The sequence below is a fragment of the Typopeltis vanoorti genome, chromosome 13 (assembly GCF_054136105.1).
Source record: "Typopeltis vanoorti isolate ZY-2024b chromosome 13, IOZ_Tvanoo_1.0, whole genome shotgun sequence".
NCBI lineage: Eukaryota > Metazoa > Arthropoda > Arachnida > Uropygi > Thelyphonidae > Typopeltis > Typopeltis vanoorti.
Genome location: NC_143561.1, coordinates 103,198,585 through 103,225,120, shown reverse-complemented (window position 1 = coordinate 103,225,120; position 26,536 = coordinate 103,198,585). Strand labels below are relative to the sequence as shown.

At 34.7% G+C, this 26,536-nt stretch overlaps 1 protein-coding gene across 6 annotated transcripts in view; it reads left to right on the top strand.

Moving 5' to 3' along the window:
- LOC150100425 (E3 SUMO-protein ligase PIAS2-like) overlaps positions 1 to 26,536 on the top strand; it is a 380,802-nt gene that overhangs the window by 35,335 nt on the left and 318,931 nt on the right. For all 6 annotated transcript variants that reach the window (XM_090403234.1, XM_090403237.1, XM_090403233.1 and 3 more), the window contains one exon: positions 23,695 to 23,852. In XM_090403234.1, the coding sequence (XP_090259360.1) occupies positions 23,695 to 23,852 (158 nt within the window). The remainder of the gene's footprint in view (positions 1 to 23,694; positions 23,853 to 26,536) is intronic.

Here is a 26,536-nt window from a genome sequence, read left to right as displayed (position 1 = left end):
TGAGGACATCATGTTGGAGGCTTAATGGATTTTTTACAACACTCAAAAAGAATTATTTATATAAAGTCTATTTTAATTCTTTTTGAGTGTTGTAAAAAATCCATTAAGCCTCCAACATGATAGTTTGAATGTGTTAGGATAGGCATTGTCACTGGGATCAGATGTTATGAACATCTGGCAAATCCACAGCTGAGACACATGTCATTCAACCTTTCTAATATTCATATCAGTAGAGTACTGGATAGTAATGGCTTTTTTTTTTTTCATTTATTTGTTTATTTATTTTATTTTTATAACTACATCAACAGTAGCACAGCTCAAATCATGATAGTGCTGATGCCATTTCCTTGGTGTCAGTGGTTTGGCTCTTCATTTGGTTCATTCAGCTGCATTTGCCTTTGCTGCTTCTTCCATATAATCTTCATTTGATAGTCCATCTTCATGATTTGGAAGGTATTCCAAATAGGCTACATCTGCAGATATAGCCTATTTGGAATATCTTCATAACTATTGTACAATTTCAATACACTAGTAAATACAAAATCTTGTATTTACCAGTCGTTCTTTCTTGCAGGTAATGGCTCTGCAAATATCATAAATAGTTGCTGAGATGGAGAGCCAATAGGCTCTTTATCTCAGTATCAATAGACTATATTCCACATGAAACTCTTAAATAGATTTTTCTATCTTTGAGTTTCTTATTCGGCTAAGAAATAATATTGGATTCAATATCCACTTAATGTGCATAAATAGTTTGAAATTTGAAATAATAACCCCATGGTTCATTAGTAGATTTATGAAGTGTGTATCTAATGCAAGCACAATTATGAATGGAATGTTTACTTTCTCTGCATTTTTTTTTTTTTTTCCCATATTGAGAATAAAATATTTGATAAACCAGTCTTTGGATTTGAGAAAATATACAGTGGAATGGTATCCTCACTAGATGCCCCTAAATGTATGGGGATTTTCCTAATGAGCTTCATTTGCAGCCTGTAATCTTCTTCTGTATCAATTAATTGTAATTTATTTTCAAATCAGTAGTAGCAACTTCATTTTATTTTCACATATAACCACTTTGAAGCTTGAATCTGTTAAACTATTCATTACTTTTTTTTTTTTTTTCAGAAAAGTTTTACTTGTGAAATTCTTGTTTGAATTGCCACATATTCCCTTCATAAATCATCTAATGTGAATGAGTTTAGGAAAAAGTGTGACATCTGGTGTGGGTGATGCATGGCCTTCCTGAATGAGTCCTGGACTCCATGGAGGTCAGCGATGATGATAATTCTAGTTTTTCTTGTCATTAGACTCCATGATGCATGCCTTTTGATTGTTAATCCATATTATCAGTAATTTTTTCCATTTCATAAATAGCACAAGAATACCATTTAGACTTATCACTATTGATTTTAGAAGTGCTGAACCTTTAATGTGATCTTTATGAACACACTCCTTCAAATTTGTATTCATTGTTTAAATAGTGAGACTTAGTTCATGAATGATGGAAGATAACCATTGTATTTTATTATCTTCGTATTCTTCTGTTCTTTATCATGTGTGTAATCTTCTCTAAATTGACTTTGTTATGCTTATAAGTTGACTCTGCAGTCTTGCCATCCATTGGTCACTTCTTCATCAAATTCCTGATATATACCATCAAAGGGTGTATAGGAAATGATAGTACTACATGAAAACTTCTAACCTCCTCTCTACAATTTTCCTCCAAAACAATCTGTTATCTGTCAAGACTCCAACATTATCAGATCTTATAATAAATTTAGTTTAATCCTTTATCCAAGTGTGAGCAAACAAAGTTTGTGCCTGAAAGTATCTTCAGGACTGGGGGAAGGTAGTACAACACCGGGCAAAGGTAGAGCAACCTAACACCACTCCTATCTTAGTATCTCCCAAAATGCAAAACACATCTCCATGTGGATATGTATAATGTTATGCATTAAGGGGGGGGGGCACTAGCCAGACTAGTTTCGACCTTTATTGAGGTCTCTTCAGTGGGAGCCAGGCCGAAACATGGAGATACCATGGCAGAAGCAATAGCAAGGTCATCTCTACCTATAGGAGTTGCCAAACGGTGTGCCACCTTTTTATTAAATTACTCTAGATTTAGAGAAAGATGTTGAAAGTTTATTTTTCACTTGGTTAGACTATAATAAATTTAGTGTAATCCTTTATCCAAGTGTGAGCAAACAAAGTTTGTGCCTGAAAGTATCTTCAGGACTGGGATAAGGTAGGGCAACTCGTTGCAAAGGTGGACCAAGCTAACATCACTCCTATCTCAATATCTTCCATAATGCAAAACACATCTCCTTGCGGATATGTATAATGTTATGCATTAAGGGAAGGGCTACTATCCAGACTAGTTTCGACCTTTATTGAGGTCTCTTCAGTGGGAGCCAGGCCCAGATGTGAAGATACCAGGCAGAAGCAATAGCGTGGTCATCTTGACCAGTCCTGAAGATATTTTCAGGTGCAAACTTTGTTTGCTCACACCTGGTTAAAGGATTAAACTAAATTTATTATAGTCCATGTAAGTGAAAAATAAACTTTCAACATCTTTCTCTAAATCCAGAGTAATTTAATAAAAAGGTGGCACACCGTTTGGCAACTCCTATAGGTAGAGATGACCTTGCTAATGCTTCTGCCTGGTATCTCCACACCTGGGCCTGACTTCCACTGAAGAGACCTCAATAAAGATAGAAACTAGTCTGGGTAGTGGCCCTCCCCTTAATGCATAACATTATACATATCCACATGGAGATGTGTTTTGCATTTTGGGAGATACTGAGATAGGAGTGATGTTAGCTTTCTCCACCTTTGCAACGAGTTGCATGGTGTTGTTACTACCTTAACCCCGGTCCTGAAGATACTTTCAGGTGCAAACTTTGTTAGCTCACACTTGGATAAAGGATTAAACTAAATTTAGTATAGTCTAACCAAGCGAAATATAAACTTTCATTATCAGATCGTATATTTCTTTCTTCTAAGGCACTTTTTACTGTATCAATCCACCTATATCTTGGTCTTCCTCTGGGTCTTTTTCCTGCCAACTTGGCAGAGAACACTTGTTTTGCTAATCTTTCCTCCACCATTCTGTTTAAGTGACCATAACACCTGAGATTAACTCTCCTAATGCATTCTTTGATGTTATCAATGTCAAGTTCTTTCCTAATATCCTTATTTTTAATATGACTTTACCATTGATGCCATCTGTTCATGCGCCCAATCTTTCTCAGGACCCCATATCTGCAGTCTCTAGTTTTTGGTCAACAGTTTTACTTCTGACCAAGCTCTCAGATCCATAAGTTAAAATTGGCTTGGATACTGTCTTGTATATAGCTAATCTAGTGTTTTGGCTAATTTCTCTCTTATTCCATATGAATTTATTCAATTGACTTCCCACCATATCAGCTTTGCTGATTCTGTTGTCTATTTCTATATTGAATTTACCATCTTCACTAAAAATCATGCCTGAGTAGCTGAAATGTTTTACTTGTTCTATAGCTTCTCCATTCACAATGCAGTTGATATTTTCAATGTTTTTGCCTATTTTCATGGTCTTTGTCTTTTTAATGCTGACCTTCATGCCATATCTATTACAACAGTTATTCACTTTAGTCAGGGAATCTTGCAGACTTGTAGCAGATTTATTTAGAAGTATAATATCATCCACATAAAGCAAAGAACTGAGATTAACATCTTCAATTTTTATATCAGGTTTAATACCACTTTCCTTCATAATGTGATCCATATAGATAATGAATAACAGAGGGGATAATGAACATACTTGTCTGACACCAGATTTAACATTAAACCATCTTCCTGTACTTCCTTCAATTCTAACTGCTGACTTACAACTCAAATAAAGACTTAGTATTGCTTGATATAATGCCCCATTGACACCATATAACTGTATAATTTCGAATAGCTTCTCTCTTGGCACCTTGTCGTATGCCATTTCCAGATCTACAAAACTTGAATACAGATCTTTGTTATATTCCCATGATTTTTCAGCTATATCGGTCTTAAAGTGAAAATCTGATCCTGACAGCCTCTATTTGGCCCGAATCCAGCTTGTTCTTTACCAGCTTCTCTTCTGGAGTCCTTCTCAACCTTTTCTGAAGTATACTTGCATATTGTTTAACCTTTATATCAATGACATTGTCAGTGGATTGCATGGGGATATTCAGTTGTTTGCAGATGATGTGAAGCTGGGAAGGTTTATTAGTAATAGTGCAGGTGTGGTAGTCATGCAAGAGGATTTGAATAAGCTAGGCAGATGGAAAAATGAATGGGGGTGTTGGTTTAATTGCATCAAAATGTAAGGTCTTGAGGTTTGGGATGCATCTATGAGACACTGCATACTCTATTAGAGAAGATATACTGGAGGAAGTAGGGGAGACAAGAGATCTGGGGTTGATGATTGATAGAAACTTGAAATTCAAGGGACATATTGTAAAGGTGGTGAAGATAACACAGAGGATTTCTGCAATAATGAGAAGGACGCTGACCTGCAGAGATAAGAGTTATCATTGCATTGTATAAGACCCTGATCAGACCACACTTAGACAATAGTTCTCAGATTTGGTGCCCAGGATTTGAAGGGGATAAATTAACTGGAAAGGATACAGAGGCAGAATAAAGACAGTTTCAGGACTGTACAATGTTAGTTATGAGAATCGTCTGAGGGAATGTGGACTGCTGAGTTTGGTGGATAGAAGAAGTGGTGGTATGATTGAGACTTTTAAACTATTGAGAGGTGGTTACAGGGTTGACACTGGGGAGTTCTTTCGCTTGGTTGAACAGTGGGAAGGAGTACTGACAAGGGACCAACCTGAAGTTACGAAAGGAAACTGTGAGCAAGAGGATGAAGAGCGGTTTCTTTGCATGGATGGTGGTTGAACCATGGAATGCATTGTCTGATAGAGTGGCGAGAACGGTCAATGAGTTTACGGAGTGGTATGATAGACTTTGTGTTTCCTAGGACAGACCTCCTGCAATGAGTCTTTTGACTTTTTGGAGGCCTAAATAATAATAATATCTTACCATTAATGCTCAGTAGAGAAATGTCTCTGTAATTCTCACATTCAGTTTTATTTCCCTTTTTATATAAGTGTACTATGAGCGCTCTACTCCAATCATCTGCAATTCGTTCCTCTGTCCATGCCTTCTGAACTATGCAGTGCAGCCACCGTAAGACTTTTATACCTCCATACTTGTGCATTTCTGGTCAAATATCATCTACTGCTGCTGCTGCCTTTTCATATTTCATGCTTTTGATGGCTTTTTCTACTTCAAGTATGGATATGTATTCCTGACTGCATGCCTGTCATCACTGCTTGTTTCATTTAGCAATTTTTCGAAGTAATGACTCCATAGTTCAAGGATATCTTTATCTCCAGTTTTCATGTCACTTTTATCATCTCTAATTCCTTTTACAGCACTCTTTCCTCCATTTCTGAGCTGCTTTAACAACCTCCAGAATATCTTGTCATCTTCTTGATATTTATTTTCTATGTTCTTACCAAAGTCCTTCTGTGACTTTTGTTTAGCTAGTTTTGCACAGTGTTTAGCTTTCTTACATTTGTCTCTGTATTCTCTAAGAGCACAAGCTGACTTATTCACTAGGAATTTTTTATATGTTTTCTTCTTTTCCATCACTGCCTCTTTAACTTCCTGTGTCCACCATGGAGTTCTGATTTTTCTATCCTTGCACACAACCTCACCACATGCCTTTCTGACTGAATCAATCAGTGTTTACTTCAGGGCTTGCCACTGAACCTGCAAGGTTTGGTTCCTTTTCTCAAACTCTTTCATTCTTTCTTGAATAATGTTTGTATATTTTAGTCACATCTGAGAGCTGCTCAACTTTTATTTGCTTTAAAACTTTCTTCCATGTTCTTGTTTTCAGTATGAAATTCAATTTTATCCTGCTCAAGACTAAAATGGTGATCACTTCCAATTTCAAATCCTCTGTACACTCTGGTGTCCTGCACCAAGGAGAAAACATCACTATCAGCAATAACATAGTCAGTGAGACTTTTCCCAAAAACACTGGGAAAAAATTTTTTTTTCCCCCTGTACTGTATTGTAAATTATCACTGTGTTATGTCCATATTCTGTATTTCACAATATTTTAATTAATATTTTAATTTTATTATTTAAGGAAAAATTATAATTTTTAGTGTTTTTAAATAAATGTTCCCTATAAAATTTAATGAGTTCATTATCTTTATTTTATTATATTGAAATGTTGAATGTTATGGATTCAACCATATTTTATAGCCATATGTAGATGACTTTTACAAACAGTTACAAGGAATATATGAAAACTTAAACAGAATATGATTATAGATGGAGATCTTAATGCCAGAATAGGAATTTAAAAAATTCCTAATAATATAGAAAAATTAGGAGAACCAACAGTAAACAAAAATGGAAAGCTACTCATTGATTATATAATAATTTATAAATGATGAATGCATTCTACAAACATAAAAATATACATGGTGTGCAAGAGGACAGAAATCAATAATAGTCTACCACGGGCGTCACCAGATTAGATCACACCCTGAGGCAAACTATTAAATATCGAACCTGATGGATTATAAGACAAAAATATAAGTAAATCTCCAATTGCTATTTTATTTTTATTACAAGAGAAACGTTAATGCAAAACAATTACATAATAATATGAATTAAATGTTTGCTCTACGGAGATATTGCACAATAAAACCATTTACAAACTCTTCTAAATTTAAATTATAAGTCATGTCCTTATCTGTTGATATAGTTGCTAGGCCAACCAATCCTTCTTGGGTCATTTTACATTGCTGTTCGCAAATAAGTTTTAATCAGTTTAAGCTTGGAACAACATCTTTCCGCACTTGTTACGCTAAAAGGAATTGTTAGCATAGCTACACCCTGTGGACGGTACTGTAGGCGACTTTCTAGTAAATGAAAAAGCAGCAAACTTCTTCTCAGATGTTAAAGTCAGAAGAGGGCTAAAAATAGACCATTTAGTTCAGGCAAAATTAAGGTTTCCACCAAATTGGTTACGAAAAATACAAAAAAAAATTAACTAGAGAAACAAAATCTAATTACAAAGTAAGACTACTAAATGATATGATTCAAGTTAAAGAAATTTATACCAGCCGAAGATTAATAATTACTTAAAAAAATACAAGAAAGTGAAGACATCGAGAAAGAATGGAATAATATAAAAAGAATTATTACATCAGCATAAGTCTAGGAACACAAAAAAAATCATAAAAATAAAAAATTACATATGAGACATTGAAATGAAAACAATAATTGAAAATAAAAAGCTAGCATTTAAAAGATGGTTAAGTAACAAAAAAAAAACAAGATGAAATTAAATGTATATATGAAAGATACCAAATAATTTAATATAAACTTGGTTTTAATCCTATTTCCCAAGTAAGCAAACAGACTGTTTGCGCCTGCACGTAATGCAACTCGTGGTAAGCTCCGATCACTTTCCTTAGAATTTTCCCCTAATGCAAAGCACATCCCCTTGCAAAGATGTATGATGCTATGCATTAAAGGCAAGGGTCACTACCCAGGCTGGTTTCAACCTTTATTGAGGTCTCGTCAGTGGGAGCCAGACTTAAAAATGCCAAGGTTGAAGTAATACAGAGCTTATGAATTTTACCTAAACAAGGTGCTTTGACCTTATTAAATAATATCTCAGGATGAGAGATAGATGTAGAAAGTTTTTTAACTTGGGTATATTATGTATTAAAGATTCCAAGTAATTTTATATAAACTTGGTTTTAATTATCTTTTAAGAAGATAATTTAATTTAGAAATTCATTTTTTGTTATGAAAAAGCATTTGACAAAGTAAAAAGATATATACTGTTTGATATATTACAAAGAATAAACATACCTAATATTTTACTACATGCAATATTTGAATATATACAAAGATAATAAAATAAATAAATAAAAAAGTCTGAAAAAAAATCTATAAATCAATGAGTAAGATGATCAGGTAGTAATACCAGATAAGGAAAACAATTTACAAAGAGCAATATATAATTAAAATATTATAGTAGAACAGTTTGGAAAATGAAAATATCCATAGATAAAACTAAAACAGTGATGTTTTGTGGACAAACTCTAGTTAGAAGTAAAACAGTTATTAATAATAGAATAGATAAATACTTTCAGAAACTTCAAAATTTTTACAGATTATAGGCCTGATAAATAGTACACTCAATCCAAATATAGTACAAAAAAGAAACATACTTGAAACTATATAATACTTTAGCAGTGCCCACATTATTATATGGCAGCAAAATTTGGGCAGTAAGCAAACAAGATAAGAAAGACAAGTGAAATGGGGTTCATGAGAACTGCAAAATACACATTATTAGACCAAAAAAGGAACGAAGATATTTTAAAAGAACTAAAAATAAAATCAACAGAAGAAAACTAAACAATTGCAAACAAAATCGGATAGAACATATAAACCGAATGGCCAATATCTGATATCCTAAACAAATAATAAAATATAGACCAAATGGAAAGAGAAGATCGGGTAGATCTCAGAAGAGGATGTTAGGATAATGATGGATAAACTAGAAAACTGCCCAAAGTTTTGCAATAGTCTATTAAAAGTTCTTTGCAGTGTTCGTGGGAAGTTTTTCAATTACGGATATAGTCTATATCCGTAATTAGCATTATGATAGTGATCTAGAAAGAATTTCAAAAAATTGTCCAAAGAGAGATCACATCCATGAGAACATAACCTTCAGCATCAGAGTTGTGATTTGCAATGGTTTTGCAATTTGTGGGTGAAATGAGCAAATACAGGCCAACAGTCTCATAAATGTTGCTGGTAAGGTACTAGAAAAACTTCTAATAAACAGAATGATGCACTTTGTCTACTCAAGAAACTTGTTAAGCTGCAATCAAATATACATTTAGACTGCAATCAAGCACTGTAGAAGCAGTTATGGTGGTTAAAGAGTTCTGAAAGTGAAGAATACCACATATATATACACTGACATTAGCAAAACAGAAGAAAACATCTGTTCTTTCATAGTATATTACAGACAGTTCATATACAAGAATGCTGCTTTAGACCAGTGCTTCCCAAACTGTGGGCTGCAGCCCCCTTGGGGGCCATGAAATAATGAAAACAAATTTTAAATATTTTAAGACATTTTTTATCTTAAAAGAAACGTATTTAATTTTTATTATTTATTTCTTTTTTGTTATTTTTTATATTTTAACGGAAAAATTCGCACATTGGTGTTGGTTCACAAATTTTGCTTCCTGCATATTTCGGTGCTTATTGAATATTAATAAATATATGCTTATTCGTATAAGTTTAATTTCAAAGGTATTGAAGAAGCACAAAAAAAAAAAAAAGCTTACAAACGCGATGAGCGGGAAAGAAATACACTTGGTGTGTATGTTTTGTATTGAATATAAATATTATAATGTCTGTTAGGATTTTTTTTTTTCTGATGGGGAGCCGTGAAATCTTTTAATTTTTCCAAAGGGGGCCTTGACATAAGTTTGGGAAGCACTGCTTTAGACTACATCCCTTCTGTTTCAACAACTAAACAGAACAACTTGTTATAGTTTATTCACTTACATATCTCCAAGAATTAGAACTGAAACACCTCTCATGAAGACTGTGACAATTCTGGCATAACATACCAGTACAACCACCTAGTGTTAACAGAGCAGACTTGAAATCTAAAGAATCTCACTCTAGACAGATGGGAAATTAAGTTCTGCTGGGTGAGAGTGCATACTGGAGTAACAGGAATGAGAGTGCAGATCAGCTGGCTAAAGGAGTGGCTATAGACGAATAGTTAGAAATATAAAAGCACTCTTGCAGCAGAAATAAGCCAAAATTTGTGGAAAGAAGAATTGAAAATATCTAAAAATGGATTAGCATCAAAATAATTCTTTTCAAGTATCAGATTTTGGCTGAAATTACATGGCATCTCTCCAAATTCACGCTCCTAATAGGACATGAAACATTAAGACACTACTTACACAGATTCCATTTTCTGGAATCACCATTATGCATTTGTTGTCAACACCTTCAACAGTCTATTGCTTACTGTATGATTCTCAGTTACTGTACTCTATCTGGATGTCCCTAATGCAACACATCATCACTTCCAGAGATGAGTGGTCAGTGTCAAAACAGAGACTTATCCAAAAGTATTACTCGGAATTATTTAATTTTGCCAATAGGATCAACTTTCAATTGTTGTATTGCAACATAAACTACTCAATATTTGGATTATATAGTGTAAATGTAAATTTAATGAGTTACTCAGTTGTTTAGAAGCTGCATGTAATATATGCAGTGAAGCACGTAGGTTACTACTGGGAGAAAAACTTTATAACTCTGATCATATTTCATGACCTGTTTATTTCACAATGCCAAAATTGAAGACTCAGGCTCTTCTCTGATAATTATTCTTATGTACCTACTGCCATTCGCATATGAAACTTATAATTCTGATATGTGATTGCTTTGGTATTGAATGAGTTTTTCTCCTCTTAAGCTTCTTTCTGATCTCTGATGAGAACCAATAGTTTGAAACAACTCTTAGGCCAGTACAACTTAATCTGTCTTTTATTAGTGCATATTAAAAAAATATGCACTAATAAAAGGCAAATATATGGGCACCTGGGCAGTGCGGTATCTTTTAAGTAGTGCAAGCTAAGGGAGCTCTGATGCCATTGGTTATATTCTCATAAGCTTTCTAGTCATTTTTCAAAAGTTTCCAATGTGTATTTAGTTTTGATTTTTTCAGTTTTTTATTTTTTGCATTTTTATGTGGTGACATGATTAGGTGAAGTATTTTTACAGATATTTTTCAATCTTTCTATATTCTCCAATTTGTACAAGGTACCAACTTTTTGGTTGAGTCATGCTGAATTAAATTTTATAAACAAATATTATGAACAAAAAATATATTTACATTAAGATTTTTTTATCAGTTTTTAATGAGTTTATTATGTATTTAAAACAATTTCTTTATAAAATTTTATTTCAGCACGATTAGGCTGAATATTCTGTGCTGTAGCCAAATTTTAAACCAAATGTACAGTATTTTTGACTTATTTTTTAACAGAATTAACCACACCTAGCAAACTATTTTATAAAAATGATGTTTTATTAACTTGCTTATATTTTGCTGAATTTCAAATCAGTATCTTCAGAACACAGCATGTGTATGTGACAGTGTATAAGTGAAACAATACAATTGTAATGGACAAAAGATCTAGGGTCCTAATTTGACATCCTGTAATGTTGTTAAAAGAAAAAAGCTATGTGGGAGTTGCTCTTAAGATGTCTCCCAAGGGTATGCTAGTGTATATTCACATTAAGATTTTTTTTTTAGTTTTTAGTGAGTGTGTTGTTTTTCTCTAAAACATTTTGTTTATAAAATTTAATTCAACGTGATTAGATGGAGCCAAATTAGGACTTGCTCACTGTCACGTATACATGCTGTACCTAGCATACCTAGGAGTGTATGATGTTCCTTGTGACTGTGACTTGGCCTACTATGGGCAGACAGGAAGCTCTATTAACATCCGACTGGAAGAACATTAAAAAAAAAAAATACATTTGCTACCAATAATATGGCAAGTCAGGACTGGCAGACCATACTTTGGGACACCCCTTTTATACAGGATTAGAAGGAAGAAAAACTAATGTGCTATTTAGAAGTTGTTACAGATCCGAAAGATTATTTTTTGTCAGCCATGACTATGAAGATTTCTCCTAACCTGAACAAATATATGCTTGTATTAATTTGCCAAAAATTTGGGAGACTTATCTATAGAGCAACTCCCACATATCTGTAATTTTTTATTTTTTTATTTATTTATTTTTTTTACAACATTGTCTTATCTTGTCAGGTGTCATCTCCTACCAGGAGGTTGACTACCATCAACTTCCACCATGTATGGTTTTGTGCTTCTCTCTTACACTCTTCATAAGACAAAAACGTCCAGTCCTTAATACTTCCTATCCACCCTGTTTTTTGTCTTCCTCTTCTTCTTTTTCTTGTAGATAAACTTGTACATTGGTTACACATGACTTTAAATTTTTCAGGAAATGACAACATATACTAAATTATTAATTAAAAAACTTTATTCAATACCTTCCTATATTTCGGCAATGTTACATCGCCATCTTCTGGTAACTTAAAACTATGATACGTGTATGCAGGCACTAACAGCGAGCAAATGAGGCTGAAGAAAGCAACTAGCGTTGATCCTGGAGTCCTAAAAGTGCCCCTTAGTGGGCTAAATTGGGTGGTCTTGGCTGTTGGGCTTATGTTCTAAGGATGCAAGCTTCCCAAATTTGGGGCAGTCTCATGTGCCCAAATTTGTTGAGATTTGAGAAGTTTTTTTGGAGCTGAGGCTGATTCCAAGAACAATCTTTCATATTTATATTTGCTACAGTATAGTATGGTGGCTTTCTTCCAGTGTATTCTGTGGTGGGTATCTAGTGAATGGTCCGCAAGTCCTGAGTGGCTGTATTGGTGAAACCAGATGTAGTCTTTGTGTTCAGAAATTCTGATATTAGCTTTTTGGCTGTAGTAGGACAGTTTACAGCTGCAAGGGACCTGTTATACTCCAGGTAGGTCTAGGTGAAGTGGCTGGTCTTTGATGGAGAGGATAAGGAATGCCAATTTCTTGTGTGGTTTGTAACAGGTAGTCAGGTCATATTTATTTTGGATTTTTGTGAGCTTTTCAGATGTGCCCCAGATATACGGAATGGTATATTTATTGTGATCTCTTTTAAGAGGGGGGGGGGGGTTGGGGTTACCTGGTTTTAATATTTTTTGGGGGGTTGTAGCCATTAGCTAAGAAGGTGTTAAGGATATGGTTAAGTCCTTCTACACCTTCTTCTTTTTCTTTGTATCATTCCTTCTAAAAGTGTTTTTTGTATTCATGCCTTAGTATGTGACCAAGGTAGGTGGTTTTTCCTTTTCTTAATGGTTTTCAATAGAGTCCTGTCTTTTCCAGTCGTCTCTAATATCTTTAAATTAGTTTTTTTTTTGGCAGTCCATGGGACTAAGGGTTCTTCAGAGGATCCTCATTTCCAATGCTTTCAGCTTATTTTAACAATGTTTTGATTTTGTTCAGGTTTCTGTTACATATAGCAGTGTTTCCCATTCGCATGGCATTTGGGCAGTGTAATTCTTGTTTTTGAGTGAATTTCCCTTGAGGTCAGAATGTTTTGCATGCTAATGAAGGTTGATCTAATAATTTCTAGCCTTCTTAATATTTCCTTATCACACTTTCCATTTTCTGTAATTAGCTGACCAAAATATACATAATTTTTTACTTTTACTTGATCTAAAGTATTTCCTCTGATCGTAATATTTATATTGGATATTTTCTCTTGTTATTACCAGGATGGTTTTGGTTTTTTTGAAATTGAAATAAAATCTATATTTTTCACTTAGTTTCAGCGTCTCTTCTAGGAGGTTTTGAAGATCTTTTTTTATTTTTAGCCAGCAGTACTGTATCGTCTGCTTATCTTAAGTGTTCATATTTCTGCCTCCAATGCTGACTCCTTTAAATTCTGCTAATTGCTGGACGATATTTTCAGTATAGAGGAGGGGCATCCGAAAAAAAGTTGCTTGGTGAAGTCAAAAGTAAAGACTGCTGATTGGTTTCTACAATTCCAAGGGCATTATCCACAAAGAATTCTTTCCGCCTGGCCAAACGGTCAATGGTGAATTTTATCTCGAAGTGTTGAAGCGATTGATAGCGAGAATTTGTCGCGTACTGAATGAGTATCGTGATGCAGGCAGCTGGTCACTTTTGCACTATAATGCACCATCTCATCGTTCGAATATTGTGAGACAGTTTTTGAACAATAGCCAAGTTTGTGTGTTGGATCACTCACCATATTCACCTGATTTTATCACCCTGTGACTTCTTTCTCTTCCCCCGACTTCATTTACCAATGAAAGGAAAGCAGTACGACACCATTGAAAACTTCAAGCAGCAATAACCACGATGATCAACAGTATCCCAAAAACCGATATAAAAAAAACTCCTTTTACGAATTAATTGACCGTGCCAAATGCTGTATCGAAGCTGAGGGAGAGTATATTGATTGAAATAAATATTTTGAATAATTATAATTGGCCTATGTTTTATTTTCTGTCAAAAGTTCGGTTTCTTTTTGGACAGAGGGTGTAAAGGAATTTTTTTTATTAATTATCTTGAAAAGGATAAAACAATTACCGGGGAATATTATTCCGATCTTTTAACCAGACTAGATGAAAAAATTCGTTAGAAAAGACCCGGTTTGCAGAAGAAAAAAGTCATCTTTAATCAGGGCAATGCACCTACCCACAAAGGTGTTTTTGGCAAAGGGAAAATTAAGGGATGAGCACTATGAATTGTTGGAACATCCACCTTATTCCCCACATTTGGCTACCTCTGACTTCTTTCTTTTCCCCCAAACTAAAACTCTTTATTTTTTGATTGAAGCTGTAGAGGGGTATTTTGCAGATCTTACTGAGAACCACTACAGAGATGGGATAATGGCACTGGAGCCTCACTGGAATAAATGTATTAGTCTTAAGGGAGATTATGTTGAAAAATAAAAATAATTTTGAAATTATAAATCTGTTTTTTCAATGTTACCCTGAGAACTTTTCAGACCATCCTCGTATAACATAGCTTTTGCTGTCTAACTGGTTGTTCTGTACTCTTCACATTTCATTGTCTTAGGTTTTTTCAGGTATTGGTAGGAATGTCGATTGCTTAAAATCTTTTGGGCAGGTGTCCAGTTTTGTATATTTTGTTACATATGTCAGTCAGTCTGATCTTGTAGCGTTATCATTTAAAACCTTTAGATATTCTGCCATAATTCCATTCATTCCTGGAAATTTTCATGGTTTCAATTTCCTAATGGTATTTGTTACTTCCCAGGTAAGAATGGTAGGGCCCTACAAATTTTCTTGCAATGGCTGATCTATTCTATCATGATTGTAATGTTCCTTTGAATACTTTGCCCATCTATCCCTTATTTTATCTTTCTCCATTAGGATGTCCACTGACATCTTCAATGCAGTGATTGGCTACCCCTTTTCCAAGATTTGCTGGTTAGCTCCCTAACTTTTCATAAAGTTTTCTGGTTTTGTCCAAAAGCTCAACTTCCTTGCATTTGTTCTTGAGACTTAAATTCTTGTATTCCGAACGATTTTTGTGTTTCTTTCTTTTCTCCATTTTTCATTATCTTGTCATTCATTCATCCAGGGTTTACTCATCTTCTCAAATTAAGAAATTGTTTGTTTTACTGCCTTTTTTATGTCCTCTTTAAATTTCTGGCATCTATCATTCTCATCTTTAGGGTAAGGACTTGGTATAATTAGTGTTGAATGTTAACAGCAGTGCATTGTACCAGTTCCTTTAAAAATTTGTTGTATTTCTTGATTTTTAAGGAGTCAAGATCATTTTTTTCTATGTATAGGTTTCATTGTTTTCTTTAATTTTATTGCTGCTTTTATTGACCACAGGGTTTTAGTCTGATCCAATATCAGCCCCCAGGTATGTTTTGGCATGTAAGATGTTATTCTGGAATCGTTTTTTTTTTTATCATTATATAGTCAATCTGGTTTCTATAGCTGCCTCTGGCCCTTTTCCGTTTGTCAAGTCTTCTAGGTGGTTGGCCAAACAAAGTATTTCTTACCAGATTGTTTTCTTCACATGACTGTATTAATCTTTCTCCTCTTGGATTTCTGTGTCCCATGGCAAGAAGAGATCTTTTCTGAGCCTACTTTAGTATTTAGATCTCCCATAGCGATAGTTACATCATCTGATTTTGCATTGTGAATGCATTTTGACTGTTTTCATCTACATCTTTATCTGGGTAATCAGAAGTAGTTGCATATATTTGGACAATAAAAATATTAAAAGGTTGAGCTGCAATATTTAATGCAATTGTGCTGTTACTTATGGGCCAAAATCCAAGTAAGGATTGGGCAATCTTATTTTTTAGTACAAATGCTAGTCCATTCCTATGACTATCTGCATGAGTATATAATTGAATGACTCTTTCTGTTTATTTTTCCACTATTTGACTTCACTGATACGAGCAATGTTAATTTTCATTGCTTCAAGTTCTTGTAATAAGATTATGTAACTTCCCAACTTCATATAAGGTCCTTACATTCCAAGTTGCAAGTCTTAAGAGAAGATTCTTGGCTTTCAGAGAGGAAGGATCAGGTGATACCCTTCCCAGAGGGTGTAAGGTATCTTCTTCATATGCTATTTTCATAGTATCTTTCATATATTCTCCAGTTTCTTTCTCTTCTTCCTTGTAATGTTTCCAAGAGACAAAAGTTGCACAGGGTCCAACCTTGTCTCTATTGCTTAAATCCAACATGGTTTTCTGTTTAATGATTTTACTATGGTGTTTACTCACTGTTATGTATACATACTGTGTTGTGCTCTGAAGATGCTGATTTAAAATTCAATGAAACACAGCTAATTTTCTTTTTACACATTTTAGAAAACAAAAGCAATTCTATTTTAACACGGTATATTTTGATTTAACACAGTTCAAATGGTGCTTATTTTTAAAATTTCTGTTTGAATTCAGTTCTGTTAAAAAGGGTATTTCTGTTATAATTATTGTTTCCTAGAACAGTGCATATGTACTCAAACTTGAATTTTGGGTACCCCCCCCCCCCCTCGATGTTTTAAATATCAGGGATTACTCTACGTGACAGAATATAGACAGTTTTGGCGACAACAAAAAAAAATCAATTTTTGTAATTACAATTCCCCGAAGTTAAGCCGACAGATGATCCATTATATTCACTTGCCGTTGATTCCTGGAATCAGAGGATGCTATGCTGATTCCTCGCAATTAAGTTGGTTGGTCCATTATGGGAGGCCCACCTATATAAAGCTTGGAAGGAGTTAAGCTGTTTGCTGAACAATCATTTTTTGTTTACAATTTGAAATGTTTACATCTTGTGTTTTGTTCGTGCTGTAGAGTTATACAGGTATATATTAAATTTTGAAGTTTTGTATGCATAATATCAAATTAGTAAAATTTAATTATTGATTATTTTTAGATATTTTTGTAACATTACCTCATTAACCATGATGTTTAGCAGCTGGAGAATGTTCAACATCCTTAGGGAAATATTTTGGATTGAATGAAGCTACTGTGAGAATGATTAAGAAAAATGAGGAGGCCATTAGAAAATCTGTTCTTTATGGAACAAAATTAGATGCCAAGTCATCATTGTATATGAGAGACATTATATAAGTAAAGATGGAAAAGGCCCTAGTGATGTGGGCAGAAGATTACTCAAAAAGGAATACCTTTAAACAAAAATGTCATCAAACAGAAAGCATTATGGTTGTACAAACAGATTCAGGAAAAGGAGCCAGCAACATGAAACAACAATTGTGATTTTTCTACAAGCACAGGTTCGCTTACAAAATTTCTCAAAAGATACGTGCTTCATAATGTAAAAATAAAAGGAGAAGCCACATCTTCGGATGAACTGGCAGCTAGGGAATTTCGTTCAAAACTGTCCAAAATTATTGAAAATGGTGGCTACACTCCTGATCAAGTTTTGAATGCAGATGAGACCACCCTTTTTTTGGGGAAAATGCCAAGTAGAACTTATTTTGCACAATGCTTCAGGAGATGGTATATATAAAAACCATTACTCGTTAATCAATCCCTAAGATTGTGGGCAATGAAAGGTGTGGATTTTAACACATTACCAGTGCACTGTGGAATGCAAACAAAAAAGGTTGGGTTATAAAATAAATTTTTAATGAATGGTTCCATCAATGTTTTGTTCTAGAAGTTAAACACTATTTGATAGAAAAAAATCTGGACTTTAAAGTTTCATTGATTATAAACAATGTGCCTGGCCATCCTGATTTAGAACACTCAAATGTGGAATTTTGTTTTCTGCCACCTAATACAACCACTAGACCAGAGTGTGATCGTTACATTCAAAACTTACTACATAAGAAGAACATTCCAGTGCATTTTGGATAAACTAGATAAGGATAATTTACTAACAGTTATTGATGTGAGGAAGTAATTTTCTATTTTGGATTGCATCAAACTTGCTAAGTTAGCATTATCAGAATTGAAACCAACAACTTTAAATGCATGCTGGAAAGCTACTTTGCCAGAATGTGTGAAAAACAAAACACATACCTTTTGCATACAATTGAATATCTCAGTATCATCAGGTTAGCATGTGCAGTTGGCAGAGAAGGATTTGATGATTTTTTTGTATGCAGATATTGAAAAATTAATGGTTGACAAGGCTGTTAGTGATGATAAAATATTAGAAGCTGTCATTGAGAATCTCGATGAAAAAGAAAAAAGGGATGATGATGAAGAGATTCCACTCACTGCAGGATTAATTAAAGAAGAGCTTGAAATGGCTAGTAAATTGCAAAGTCATTTTCTTACACATGATCCAAACTGAATGAGCTGAACAGTGTAAACTTGAACTGAAGTCATATATGGTGCAATATGAAGAATTATACAAAGATCTAGTCAAAACAAGATCTCAACGATTAATTACAGAGTTTGCCATAAAAAAAAGCAACCTTCAGAATTATTGGAAATTAGTGCTAATTTAGTTCCTTTTATTGAAGAAAATGTTTGTCCATTGCAGTATGAACAGGACGGCCAAGGTGTTTCAAGTGAGTAGTAGCTTGATTTTTGTTGTCACTTTTCTGCATTATTTTTTTATTATTAATTTGTATAATGGATCCAGTACAGTCAACAAGTTCTGTTGTTAAATGTTTCAGTAGCTCTTGCAAAAGAATAGTGAAATTTACATCATTACTAACTTCCTATCTACAACTTTCCTCCAAATCAATCTGTTACTTGTCAAGACTCCAACATTACCAGAAAGTGATTTAATTCCAGTCTCACACAAAAGAATGCATCTGCTGTCAGAAAGTGACGGCAAATGAAATTTAACTAATAACATATGCGTGGGTGTATTTGGGCCTTTTCGAATTTCTTTTATTAGCAACACACTACTTTAAGAAAGATGCATATGTATATACTTTAAATAAATGTTTAAAATAAAAAATATTCCATTAAAATTAAATAGAGTTTTATTCAATAATTTTCATATGTTTTGTTTGAAAATTACTTATTGTTCATATCAGGTTTTCACATCTGGAATCATTCTTCTATTTTTTCATATGATCTGGAACCAATTTACCGTGTAAATGGAGAATTGGGTGTATAAACAAGTTAATAAGACATCATATTTATAAAATAGTTCATTTGGCATTGTTAATACAGTTAAAAATAAGTCATGAATAATCTTCAACACCTAAGCTTATCTCTTAGATGAATATACAGTATTTGATAATTCAGTCAAATCATTGTTTGGCTCATCCCTAATTCTAAGGTTGGGTGGATTTGTGTGATATCAGGGCAGTTGAAAAGTAATATCTTGAGCATAGCTAATCCCCAATACATCATCAGTAGTTTCCACAGCTTCTGAAAAACTATGAACTTTGGTTTTCTGAGGCTGAAGAAACTACTGATGTAGTGTGTTTATACCAGGAAAGGTTGAAGGTGAATGTCAGTTCAAGGATCAAGAACTAATCTCATTTGGTGATTTATATATTACTTGGAAAGGGTATATGTGCTGAGATCCCTTTTTGTAAAGGAAAAAAACAGGCAAGATTGCATTTTGGAAGCATTGAAGGTGACATGGTTATCCTTCTGTCATTGAAGTATGGAGATCAGTGTTTAAGGTACTGACTCTACATGTTCTTGGGGCTTAGGATGTTAGCACTGCATGGTTTGTTAAATGAGTAGCAAAGTCATCAGTAAATCATCAGCAAAGCTGTTGGGATTGGATTAGTGGTGATTGAGAAGTTCATCTATGTGTGTAGAACTGTGTTTCTCAACATGGGGCATATGCCCCACAGGGAGAGATTTGAATATTTTGGGGGACAATTAGAAAATGTACATATACATATTTATATTATACTTTTTCAGAACTTGGCTGACTATTATTATGTCAGAGGGAGGGATCAAAATCTTTGAGACATTGAGGTGGGGCATGATCCAAAAAACGTTGAGAAACACTGGTGTAGAAGAAAGAGAGTAGGTGATAGAACAGAGCCCTTGGCACTCCTGCATTGGTGGGGAAGTTAAACAAATAACAGAACATAGCCTTCCACTGTGACATCTAAGAATCACTGGAAAGAAAGCTTGCCAGCAATTTAGAGGTTGTGAGGTAAACCAGAGGGTGGCCATTTACTAAGCATGTCTCACTCTAGACATGATCAGATTGTCTGGAAATATCAAAAGAGTGACAGCAAGTGTTTCTCTAAACCTTTCTGCGGCATATTATTATTATTTTACACCTCCAGGGAGTCTCAGACTCATCGAGTGAGGGCATCTACTCTGTAACTCTCAGTCTCCACCACTCAATCTACTAACTACAGCAAACCGAATCATCTACACCAACACCATCTACTGCCTACCACCACCACTGGTATTTTCACAGACAAACACAAACATCCATGCCCATGCCTGGATTCGAACCTGCAGCCTTTTGTCTGGAGAGCAGATCCGCTAAGTTCTCGGCCAACCAGGCTGGCAATATATCCAGTGATAGGTGATGCAAGCTAAGAGGTAAACCATGGATTTAGTGGTTATAGATTAACTGGTAGGCCTCTAGGTGGCAGAGAAATTAATTGACGATTTTCTCCATTATTTTGAAGAGGATTGAGGTAGTAATCAGTAGTAGTTGGACAGCAGACTTATCGCACTCTCTCCCACCTTTTTTTTTTTTTTTTTTTTTTTAATAAGTGGATGTATGTTTACTTCCACACATTTAGTACTTGCCAAGTAAGTGTTCGAATGTGTGGAAGATGGTACAAGTGTTAGTTGAAACTCTGAATGCAGTTGGAGAGATACTATTCTGATCAGAAAACTTTTCAATAACCAGATTATTTGGCTTTCTTCTGATATCTTTTGCTGAAAAAAACACATTCATCATATAGTACTTTGTTTCTGGTATAATATTTTTATGGCACCCCTCCATGGAGCCAGAAAACTCACTGTGGGAGGTTCATTCAACTGACAACATATATATCATACCACATCTTAAAATCTTTAAAATTCCTTGCATTAACAGCACATTCTAGTAATGTGTTCCATTCACTGACAATTCTCCATGTATAAAATCTACTCCTCACACCTCTTCGCTACACACTTATGTAACTTCCATGGATGACCTCTGGTTTTTCCCCTCTCACCTTCTAATAATAATAATAACAATACTAGCAAGCTGTGTATGATGGGACAGTGTGTCAAAAAGGAAGGTAACCTGTGATGTAGCTTAGGTTTCTGTTCTTTGGCCTTTGTTGATAATATGTTGTGATTTTTCGTGTTCATTTATGCAGGAATTGCAGGAGAAGAGTAATGCCAGGATTCAACTTTATCATCTTAGGTGTTGTAACAGTGGTGTCATCTGGGTGTGTGTGTGTGTGTGTAAGGTGGAAGTACAAGCAGGCAGTAGTTGCAGCCAGCTGCCTTTTCAAACATGATTTTCTGCCATTTAGACAGGAGAGTTTTCTCTTATTGATCTTTATAAATTTAGATTCCAATTTGCTGATGGTTGTTCTGCTTTTATTGTTTGCTTCAGCATAGGCTGGATTGTTGTTGCATCGTGGTGTGAAGATTTTTTTTTTTTCAAATGCTTTCAAAAACTGCAGTTTGGAAAGTGGGTGGAATAGTTAATTAAGGTCTTCATGTCCATAAGGATTATGAATTGCTCAAAGTAGGTGTTTGGTTGGGGAAGTAGTAGTCTGACCACAGAAAGGAACAGTATTAGTTCCCTAGGTCATCCCACTTGGTATCTTTGTAGTGCCAAAGGCTATGTAGTTAGGAGTGAGAGAGGAAACTAGTACATTGAGTTGCTGATAGGAGTGGTGACCTCTGTGATATATCTGGAAGAATAGCTGGTTAAGAAAAGAAATTGTGGACATTAAGGCCACCTAGGAAGATGACTTGATTATTTGGTTAGCTGATTGCAGAAAATCAAGCTTCAGGGATAAGAATTAAAAGAGGTCAGAGTGGTTTTTGGAATTTGGTGAGCAAAAAATATAGTAGATGAATACAACTGAATGGAACAAAGAAACCTTAAGCTAGAGGTCAAAAAGCAGAAGATTCTAGTAAGGTGAGTAAATTACTAAAGCAAGACCTTTTTCACAAAACCGTTGCTGCCTTGTATAGATTATGTTGCTGTCCATTCATTTCTGAAATTGAGCCTGTGCAAGTTTAAAAATAAAGTTTTGGCAACTACTGTTACCAAAAAAGTTTCCGTACAGTTGTGTGCAATGCTTTTATGTTTATGTATTTTTTATAATTGTTATCTTGTATTAATTTTTTTCTGATGACAAAGGAAAATAATTTAGCTAAAATATTTCTGACAATTAAGTTCATAGAGAAGAGAGTTATTAGGGAGATAAAAATTTGATTAAAATATTGCCACATTGTGACATTATGTATATATTAGATTATTATTATTATAAATATATATATATATATATATATATATATATATATATATATATATATACAGGGTGTTCGGGATAAATTTGACATATTTATAATTAATTATATTTTTCCGTAAGTTACATGTATTAACACACACTTCTCTTCATTTAAAAGTTTGGACCCTTCTTCATTCATATACAAGATGTCAGAAAGGATGGATAGCTGGAACCCACCTGAATCATGGAAGAGAATAACTTGTATCATGATGATTCGTGCCCGCCATCAAAATAAGGATATTACGACTGCTGCCCAGTGCTCCCTGAATACAGTAAAAACAATCAGGCATGAACTAGAGACTTGCAATGGTGACTATGAGGATGTAGCAAGAAGAAAGATCCCTAGCAGACGATCTGATTGCGTTCGTACAGCAGAATTCCTCGCAAATCTGCAGGAACAGGTGTTGAAGAACCCTGGCATTGGAATTCGGGCTTTGTTCGTGGAGTTGCTAACTGTAGTCAAGCCCTGGATAACAAGGGTAGCCAATGGTAGGCCGTATGTATGGCAGCAGGATTCGGCCCCTTGCCACACCTCTGGGAAAAGTCAAAAATGGTTGTCTGAAAATTTCTACGACTTCACCAGTCCAAATGTTTGGCCTCCAAACTCCCCAGACCTTAACCCCATGGATTATTTTGTATGGGGCGCAGTTGAAAAAGACACCAATCGCACTTCCAGTAATACGAAAGCCCAGTTAATGGATAAAATTAAAACAGTTTTTGCGGCCCTTCCCAGGAAGACTGTAGCATCAGCTTGTTCGAGGTTCCGAAGCAGAATTGAAGCTGTGATCGATGCTAATGGTGGTTATTTTGAGTAAATCTTGTTGATAGTATTGTAATTAACTCTGCCTGTAATGTTGTTTTGTCAATTCATTAAATTTAATAGATACAAAGAAGATTTTCTTTTTCCTTACGAAACTGTCAAATTTATCCCGAACACCCTGTATATATATATATATATATATATATAAGAAAGAATTTTACATGCTTCATGTAATATGTAAGAAATTTAAGGAAAATTATTTTGAGCTTTACAAAACATTACTTTGTTGTTTTCCAGAATATGATCCTGAATTTTAGGGTCTCTGAATTGCAAGTTTTACTTGGTTACGCTGGAAGAAATAAGTCAGGAAAAAAACAGGATCTTCAGGCTCGTGCTCTGGAACTTTTAAAACTACGATCAGCACCTATTCAAATGAAAATTAAGGAATTACACAAGTAAGAAACAGTTTTATTAATTTTTTGTTCAGGATTATTTGTAGATCTTTCTGCAGTAGAATTTTATCATTGGGAATATCACTGTGTGAATTCTAGTAAATGTTACATTTAATGCAACTACATTCAGTTAGTTGTATGAGAAGACTAGTATTTTCGTTAATGAGTTGTGATGTTATGATAAATAATTTGTCAGAATATATATAAAAAAAGAATTAGTATTTATTTACATAAATATTTGTCAAGTGCTGGTGTATCCTGTCCTAACGATTATGCTCTCTGGTTGGAAAGATGTAGGTTTGATTCCAATTTAGGATATGAAGAGCCTTTAATAAGGAATTTCAACTGATGGTGTGTCAGACTCTCATAAGGAGGTGGTAGCTTTTTTTTCTCTCAACATCGAACGTTTTTTATCTTGCAAAACCAACTGGCCAGAGAACACACACCATTGATATGCACATAGCAGAATAGGTTACATGCTGGAGATAATAATTATTTAAAATACAAATTTTTTTTTCTTCTCTTGCTTTGTCATCCTTCAAGTTTGAAATTTGTAACTATTTCAGGATTTCAATTAATAGGATAGTCTCACATCAGGCAATGAAAATCATTTTCTACTGAAAGACATCGATAAGATTTGTGCTCCAGCAAAGTTTGAACTTGCTGTGCACAGGTGTTATCCACTAGACCAGCCAGACTATGATTATCCAATTCTGGAACAAGAAACTGTGCATAACATTGGAATGCAAGTAAATAATTTACTGACTAAAATTAATTATTTGCAGCTTATGTTTTACCAGCTCAAGCTTAGCATTATTATTATTATTATATGGGCTCCTCCATGGAGTCTGAAGACTTATCGTGGGTAACCCAATCTATCCACACAATCTATCATACCTCTCCTTAAACACATTAACAGACAAAGCACTCACAACTGACTGACAACCCATTTCACTCATTCACAACTCTCCAAGCAAAAAATCTAGTTCTTACACCAGGGATGACCCCCTTGTTTTGGTCTCTCTAGCCAAGTGTTGAAACATTTCCCCTGCATCTATCCTATAAAACCCTTAACTTAACTTATATATTTCTATCATATCCCCTCATTTTCTCCTATCAACCAACTTCTGCAATCCATGCACCTTCAGTCTCTCCTCAGAGAGAACACTCCACAGGCCGCTCACCTCTGAATCCTCTCCACTGCTTCCTTATCCCCAGGAAACCCAGGTGACCAGACTTGAGCACAGTAATCCAGATGTGGCCATATCAAGGCCTTATAAAGAGGAATAACTTATCTCTACTTGTAATGTGTTCTTCAATACCAAGAGAACTTGGTATTGAAGAACTGTCTTCTAAACTTTAATTCTCTGTCTAGCACCACCCCTAAATCTCTAGCTTCTTCTATTTCTTGAAGTATAGTGCCATCAGTGTGATACAGCTTGTAATCTGTTTATTCCAAAATAACTTTACATTTCTCCACATTAAACTGACACCCATTGATTTTTGCTCATACTGACAGCCTATTTAAATCATCGTGCAAGCTCTCATCACCTTGATTAACTATTACTCTACCTAATTTCACATCATCAGCAAACAACATGAATATTTCCTTTCAGGTTATTTCCTATATCATTTGTGTACAAGTTAAACAGCAATGGTCCCAACACTGAACCTTGCCACATACCACTAGTTGCATGTTTTTGTATCAGTTCTACCCCTCCATATACCATTTTTGATATCTGTCCAGCAGCAACCCTCTTATCCACTTAACCAGTGTCATATCCATCCCCATTTGTTCTAATTTGCATAACTGAGTTCCATGTGGTATTCTGTCAGATGCCTTTTGCAAAATCATCATGTAGCCATTTTCTTTATCCAATTCAGCTGTTACTCTATTATAAAAAGTTAGTAAATTACTAAAGCATGACCGAACTTTAACAAAGTCATGTTGTGACCCTCATACAGTATCATATTTTTATTTGCCCATTCTTGAATTCTCTTTTTTTTACCAATTTTTCTAATATTTTTACCACCATGCCTGAGATACTGATTGGTCTATAATTTGCTACTGTAGTCTTAGAACTTCCCTTATGCAAGGGAATTATTTTGCCCTCTTTCCACTCCCTAGGAACTCTACCAGAAGTCAGACTTAAAGAGCCTAGTCAAAGCCATTGCCAGTTCCCTTGCACATGCTTGCAAAACCCTAGTTGATATCCCATCTAATCCCACAGTTGTATTTACATTGAGATTCTGCAATATTCTAAGAACCTCCAATTCATTCACCTCTGTTCTCACATTAGTGTCTGTCGCATATGTTAAAGCAGTAACCTCACTAGGATGATATACCCTTGCAAAGTGGTCACTCAGTAACTCAACTGTTTCATCTGCTTATGTCTTCTTGTGACCATCATCACTCATTAAGGTTAATTTTCTATAGTCATTCTTCCTCATCCTTGCCACATAACAAAATAACTGTTTGGGATTTCCTTTGGCCTGCTCGGCTAGATTCTTCTCATAATCTGATTTTACCTTCCTTGCCATGCTGCTCACTTTGCTTGCCTGAACCTTGTACTGTTCATGAGTTTGCTGGTCACCTTTCTTTTTATATACTCTGCACAGCATTTTCTTCTTCTGCTGCTTGTGCTGTGAATGATATTACCGTTCCATTTAACTCCACCCCGGTTAAC